Source organism: Eurosta solidaginis, chromosome 3 (assembly GCF_040869045.1).
Source record: "Eurosta solidaginis isolate ZX-2024a chromosome 3, ASM4086904v1, whole genome shotgun sequence".
In the NCBI taxonomy this organism is placed as follows: Eukaryota; Metazoa; Arthropoda; class Insecta; order Diptera; family Tephritidae; genus Eurosta; species Eurosta solidaginis.
In genome coordinates, this window is record NC_090321.1 from 284,474,345 (window position 1) to 284,481,554 (window position 7,210).

The 7,210-nt window shown below is 38.1% G+C and overlaps 1 protein-coding gene across 2 annotated transcripts; it reads left to right on the plus strand.

Annotated features, from left to right (window-relative positions):
- Positions 1-2,132: 2,132 nt before the first annotated feature.
- On the plus strand, positions 2,133-5,913 carry LOC137247223 (aquaporin AQPcic-like). Of its 2 annotated transcripts, none has more exons than XM_067778332.1 (3): positions 2,133-2,238; positions 4,842-5,400; positions 5,493-5,913. In XM_067778332.1, the coding sequence occupies exons 1-3, from the start codon at positions 2,189-2,191 to the stop codon at positions 5,694-5,696; spliced, it is 813 nt and encodes a 270-aa protein (XP_067634433.1). In that variant the 5' UTR covers positions 2,133-2,188; the 3' UTR covers positions 5,697-5,913. The 2 variants fall into 2 exon arrangements, with proteins under 2 accessions (XP_067634433.1, XP_067634434.1); XM_067778333.1 differs by lacking the exon at positions 2,133-2,238 and adding an exon at positions 2,548-3,298.
- Positions 5,914-7,210: the final 1,297 nt, after the last annotated feature.

Consider the following 7,210-nt stretch of genomic DNA (forward strand, 5'->3'; position numbering starts at 1 on the left):
ATTTTCCAGAAGGAAGAGCGGAATATCTTTTGAAGGTAACCCAGGGATTAAAAAGAATTCGGTAAAGTTTACAATGTACCCCCCCTCAAACGGAATGTTTTTATATACGTTTACTGCTTCACAATATTCGAGGTCCTACCTCTTTTGAAAGCTTGAGGACTATTAATGGTGTGGTTCTCCCAAATTTGCAAGCCGCTTGCAGAAAACTAGAACTTTTGGAAAACGACGATCGTTGGAAAAATGACATATCTGAGGCAGCTCTAAGAGAGTTATTTTCTACTTTAATAGTTTTTTTTTCAGATGTTAAATGCTGAGTTATTATGGAACACGTTCAAGAATGATTTCTGTGAAGACTTCCTTTTCAATGAACGCAGAAGGCGTACGATCCCGATTGTTTAAGTGACTTAAACTATGAACATTTTTCGTTCGTTTGTTTCATTAGCCATTGAGTGTGCTTGTAATTCTCAACTGGTTAGTGAAATATTCTAAAGACATAGTTTAAATTTTTTATCCCAAAGCGGGGTTTTTCAAAGCAAAACAAGGTGGCTCATCCCGCAGCCAATACCTTGGAGCCTCCAGTGCTCGCCCCAATGAATAAATATAAGGTGTAATAGGGGTTTTTCAAAGCAAAACAAGGTGGCTCAACCCGCAGCCAATACCTTGGAGCCCCCCAGTGCTCGCCCCCAATGAATAAATACAAGGTGTAACAGGTGCATAGCAACCTCCCTCTCTAAAATAACACACAGTCCACTTAAATAATATAATAGCAAAAAAACTATTCGCCCACCGAATAGCCAAAGCTTAGATTTTTGAAGATTTAGTAAATCAAGGTTAGAAAAAAATGTATGACTATAATAATACTGATTGAATAAGTAGTTAACATTTCTTTTAAGGTTTGATTGACATCGAGGATAAAGTAATAGGCCTTTGCGAAAAAAATGTATCCGGTTTTGGGTTGCCTTCCCCAAATCGTGATATTCAATGAACGGTGTGCCCTTTTGAGACGCCCATGCGGCGCCCATTTGACTTAACTTATTTAAATGACTATCTTCAAGCTAATATATCGAAAATGGTTTCGGATCAGCAGCTGACATATGACAAAGTCGTTGATAGCATTGAAAACAAAAGAGGTCAAGCATCTTAACGGAACTATAAGTACATTTCCCCAGGATTTATTAGATATTGGAGGTGGTAAATTGTTCACTGAGAACGGCTACTTTGTAGTAGATTAAAAGCTTGGGAATGTGGTACATAACGTGAGCGAATTGATATCAGAAGTTTGCCCAAATATTGAAGAGCTATCCAGCAAGCCATATACTTGGCTATGCGAACGGGCTATCATTTCACCAAGGAATAAGACTATATACGAAAAAAATAACATAATTTTAGATAGAGTTCCTTGCGAAGGTAAAGAGTATATATCAAATTACACTGTTCTTAATAATGAAGATGCCGTACACTATCTAACTGAATTTTTAAATTAGCTTAATCCCTCTGGCATACCGCCCCATAATTTGAAAAAACGATATTCCAATTATTTTGCTGCGTAACCTCAAACCACCAACTCTACGCAATGGAACGAGATTACAAATAAAGCGAATGCATAACAAAATCCTGAAGGCAATGATCCTCACGGGTCCTGCGGCCGGAGAGCAATCTTTCATATGATTCCAACGGATATGCATTTCCAATATAAACGGTTACCATTTCTTGTGAAGGTTTCCTTTGCAGTCATAATCAACAAATCACAAGGCCAAACTTTCCACAATGTTGGTATTGAATTGCGTGCAGAATGTTTTACCCATGGACAGTTGTATGTTGCAAAATCGAGAACTGGGAACCCGCAGAATCAAACTATACTGCTACCTTCAGTTAATAAATTAAAAATGTAGTTTATTCGGAAGTACTTTAAGTTATAGAATTAAATACATACTTCATATGTATATTTTGAGTAATTTTCTCTTTTAATATCAATAACATACATATGTATCTCACATATAATTTGTTATTATTTTGTACAACAATAAACATCCGTTTTGCGAGCAACGTCGCACACGGGCTGCTAGTTTGTCCATATGTCTAAGTTGATCAATTGAGCATTAAATTTAGTTATTCATTTCTGCGCTTGGCGTTAGCAATCTTATATTTTAGAGCGGAAAATTCTAAGATATGAATTAATTTAGTGGGAATGGGTTTGGCAAGTACTTCAACCATACAACCGATTCCGGTGACACGAAGGTGTGTATTGATGTTTTGTGTTAAAATGATGTGAACATCAAGCTTGTTGGTGTAACACTTATTGTAAAGTGATAGAAGGTTTAAAAAATGCACGGAGGTGGTGAGACTTACAGACCGCGAGACATTTTTTCGCATATCAAAAGTGTAAAATTTTTTAGAGTTTCATCAGTGGTGCGCTATAATAATAAAAACATTACAATTTCATCATAACATTTCGAGACATCATCTTTTAAAAAGTTTTTTCCCAAAAAAAAAAAAAACACTTATAATTAAAGCAGGAGAAATCATGCGGGCCAAAGTGTAAAAACGCAGTGTTTGGCTTTTCATAAGAACCAATATCAGCTTTGGCGTGAAAGTACAAACCCTTCGAAATTTTTTATGTGTGGTCTATAGGAACTTTGTGCCCTAATTGTCTTTAAATGCAAATAAAAAAGGCCTCCGAAAACGTGACTGCAAGTTTGTTCCCCAACAATAGTACGCAGAAAATCTCATTTGTAAAAATACTTTACAATATTACTATATTGGAAGAAAGATAGATAAATTCGTGGCAATGTGCAATAAAAAAAATTCAAATAAAATGAGGTTTGAAAAAGAGCAACTTGAAACTCTAGAGCATTCAAAATATTTCCTCTGTGCAGCGCAGAAAGAGCGCGCTATGACATAAGGAAAGTTAACCTTCTCTTGATACTAGATGGCTGCTTATTTTTCCACTCAGATGTAAAACATTTGCTCACCGAGAACAATCTTTAACCTAACGCTGTAGCCGAATAGTGTAACACATTTCTCACTCACCGCGCAGCACTGCTTCCGACGTCCCAGGGCGCCTGTCTGGAAAAACAACTGGTATGATGAGCTTCAAATACTGGCCGATGCGCAAAATTATTTTCAAAAAATCCGGCTTTGGACCGAACATTTTAAGACCGGAGAAAACTCTCTCAGTAACGTTAATGATGATCTGGTAACCGATGTACAGCATGTATTTATGATGTGGACAAAGTATTTCTTCTCTTAGCTTATGTCAGATGATGAACAAAAAAATACGGCATCGGAAAATTCTAGGGTAGGCACCTTGTTGATGGTATTAGGTTTTAGCAGATTTCTTTAGCACCCTACTATGAGGTTGAGTTTAGGGGCTTGCATCTAGGTAATTCTGTTTATTAGGAGGCCGGGTATATTTCGGTGACCGAGAACTGCCAACCCCCTTAATCCAGTTTAATCCAGTGTCATATGCGGACCGGAGCATTTGCAGCCAGATTGTACATTCCGCTGTGATCCTACCACAGTATAAGGCGCTGGTGTGCGAATGAATTTTACTCCCCATATTTTTTATAAGGCCGCTGAGCCCGCGTACAAAACGATTCAGTCTGAACCTTATGTAGATAACGTAGAAGAGAGAAAGGGAATAAAGTCTTATAATAATTCGTCTGAATTGGAGAGATAAGTTAGTGGACACGCAATGAGCTTCGCGAAGGACCGCTAGATGAATCCAAACCGAGAATTGAAAAATACGACGACACAAACCAGATAGAGTAAAAGAGCCACATCAACGTAACATGCAGCGTTAGGAATTGTCCATCGTTAGGGAGCCACCGTCGAACTAAATGATCGCGAGAGCGAGGGCTTGGCATAGACCAATCAGACCGTAGAAGCTGGAAGGTTGTTTGACTACAAAAACATTGAGGAGGAAGAAGCTTCATGCGCAATGTAAAAGCAGGGATCGGGTGAAGGGAGTAAGCCTTATTTCAAGTGGAGCGAAAGAGGAGTAGAAAGAGGACTTATAATCTCCATGCTCAAGATGCAGGGAGAACCGAGTGAGACGCTTGTCATCTTTGATTTGGCGGGGTGGCACATTGATGTCAAGTTGTTGGCGTGAAACAACATCGCGTGCTCCACGTAAACTCCAAAAGCAAAACAAGAGCGCACCAATTGAGGTGGTGGATAGAGCGTTGATAGCCACAGTGTCAAATGTCAGGATATGAACTCAATGTATGATGAAGTTAGAGGAAGGGCCTCTCCTTGATGTCTTTTTTCCTGTTTGGTTGTGTTCAATGAAGTTAGAGGAAGGGCCTCTCCTTCTGCAGTATGATAACCCGAATATACCGGTACAAGATGAGAAGGCACTTCTTATATCTCGCCCTACCGAGCAGGTTTAACACTATATCCTCCTATTAACAAGAGGACATTGAACTTGGGAAAACGTTCTAAGTACAGACTGTTTTTATCTATGCCTCAGGCAAAGAAGTCCTTAGGAAAACAATCATAACACGCTAGAAGCGGGCGTGGTAGAAAGGGCATCCCCTAAGAGCCTTAAGTCAAGGGGCAATGGGAGGCTTTAGATGTAAATTCGAAAATGTTGGGGGATCTAAATTAATGCCGGCCCTAAAATAAACTTTCAAGACACTAAACGCTCCTAACTCTAGTGATGGGTTTGTTTGACATGGCGCTTTTCATTTGATCATTTACAGTAAACGAATTGCCTGAGCGTGACAATCAGAGCAGGAATGTAAGGAACCGGTAGCGATAGTGTTTTTCTTAAAGAAATTTCTTAAGAGTAAAAATTATATTAAGAATATATTTAAATACTAGCAATTTGTATTTTTCAGATTTCTAAGGAAAATCAACGTGGAACACAGCACAATGGATCGAATATGTGAATTCCTTGGCGAAACTATTGGCACGGCTTTGTTGGTATTTCTTGGTTGCACCGGATGCGCTCACGATAAAAACATTGAGAATAGTCCAATTCTATCGCAAATCAATATTGCCCTGGTGGTCATCGCAATGGTGCAATGTTTTGGCTGCGTTTCTGGGGCTCATTTAAATCCGGCAATTACTTTGGCTGTTTACGTTTACGATATGATCTCATTTAAAATGACTATTGCCTATTTCATCGCGCAAATTCTTGGTGCTTATTTGGGTTATGGTCTCATGTTGATGTTGATACCACCTAGTGCTATATCATGGGAGGGTGCTGCTCATAGTGTCTGCATACCGTCACGAAATCCTGATATAACGGTAAATCAGGCGTTTTGTATTGAATTTATTATTACAGCTTTGGTAATATTCACAACATGCAGTGCCGCTGATGCCCGAAATGCTGCATTACAGGACTCAATGCCCATTCGATTTGGTATTGTCATAGTTTGTGCCGGCTTGACAGCGGTAAGTTACAGTAAAGTGTTGGCTAAAAATTTAGTTAATAGTCAAAAATATGGTTGATACATTTCTGTTATGTCTCTTTTAATTTTGTTTAGGGCCCATTGACTGGCGCTAATATAAATCCAGCTAAAGCTCTGGCGGCCGCCACGTGGATGTCGGATTATGAAAATCTCTGGTTATATTGTTCTGCGCCAATGAGTGGTGCGGCAGTTAGCTCTATTTTTTACAAACTAGTTTTCAAACGCGAATTTGTTGACACGAATCAAATGGAAAAAGTTGAGCAAATGAGCAAAAGATGATCCTAATTGAATAACACGAGCGCATTTTACTAATAATCTTGAGATTTATGCCTTATTATTATTGTTGTGAAAATTATTTATTAATTTGTTGTGACATTTGTGCTAATCAAATATGACGTCATTTTACTCGTAATGAGTATAGTAATTTAAGTTAATTAAGCCTTTTATTTTTGTATAATAGTACATAATTAAAAGCATTTATACCGAAATAAGCAAAAACTAGTGATAAATAAATAAAAATCATTGATTAATGAGTCCCATTTTTTCTTTGTCATGTCATCACGCGTGAACGGATGGACCAATTTCGCTAACTCCATTCAATGTGTAAACATGTTTGCTCACGGTATGGGAGAATCCAATTGTACGCGTTGACGTGCAGTGTAATCTGCTAATAATCTGCCTGGAAGTGTTGATATGACCAAAATCAGATATGAAATCAGTTGATGAAGGGGGAATTGGAAACGACAAGGAAAAGTAAATATGAAGAAGATGAATGAGAAGGGATATCGCCATAAAGGTGGATCAAGGTTGACTCTAGAATTTGTTTGTACGATATGGGTATCAAACGAAAGGTGTTAATGAGTATTTTAAAAGGGAGTGATCCTTAGTTCCATAGGTAGGCGCCGTTTCGAGATATCGCCATAAAGGTGGACGAGGGGTGACCCTATAATTTTTTTGTACAATATGGGTATCAAATGTAAGGGCTTAATGAGTATTTTAAAAGGGAGTGGGCCTTAGTTCTATAGCTGGACGCCTTTTCGAGATATCGCCATAAAGGTGGACCAGGGGTGACTCTAGAATGTGTTTGTATGATATGGGTATCAAATTAAAGGTTTTAATGAGGGTTTTAAAAGGGAGTGGTGGTAGTTGTATATGTGAAGGCGTTTTCCAGATATCGACCAAAATGTGGACCAGTGTGACCCAGAACATCATCTGTTGGAAACCGCTAATTTATTTATATATGTAATACCACAAACAGTATTCCTGCCAAGATTTCAAGGGTTTTTTTTTCGCCCTACAGAACTTTTTCATTTTCTTGTACTTAATATGGTAGGTGTCACACCCATTTTACAAAGTTTTTTTCTAAAGTTATATTTTGCGTCAATAAACCAATCCAATTACCATGTTTCATCCCTTTTTCGTATTTGGTATAGAATTATGGCATTTTTTTCATTTTTCGTAATTTTTGATATCGAAAAAGTGGGCTTGGTCATGGTCGGATTTCGGCCATTTTTTATACCAATACAAAGTGAGTTCAGATAAGTACCTGAACTGAGTTTAGTAAAGATATATCGATTTTTGCTTAAGTTATCGTGTTAACGGCCGAGCCGAAGGACAGACGGTCGACTGTGTATAAAAACTGGGCGTGGCTTCAACCGATTTCGCCCTTTTTCACAAAAATAAATTATCATCCTAGAATCTAAAACTCTACCAAATTGGTAAATTTTTGTTCGACTTATGGCATTAAAAGTATCTTAGACAAATTTAATGAAAAAGGGCGCAGCCACGCCCAT

Bases quoted from the DNA above. Each gene is read 5' to 3' on its own strand.
- LOC137247223 (XM_067778332.1), top strand. From the start codon at position 2,189: ATGGGTTTGGCAAGTACTTCAACCATACAACCGATTCCGGTGACACGA. The intron at 2,239-4,841 runs GTGTGTATTGAT...TGTATTTTTCAG, and splicing joins CCGATTCCGGTGACACGAAG to ATTTCTAAGGAAAATCAACG. The intron at 5,401-5,492 runs GTAAGTTACAGT...AATTTTGTTTAG, and splicing joins TTTGTGCCGGCTTGACAGCG to GGCCCATTGACTGGCGCTAA.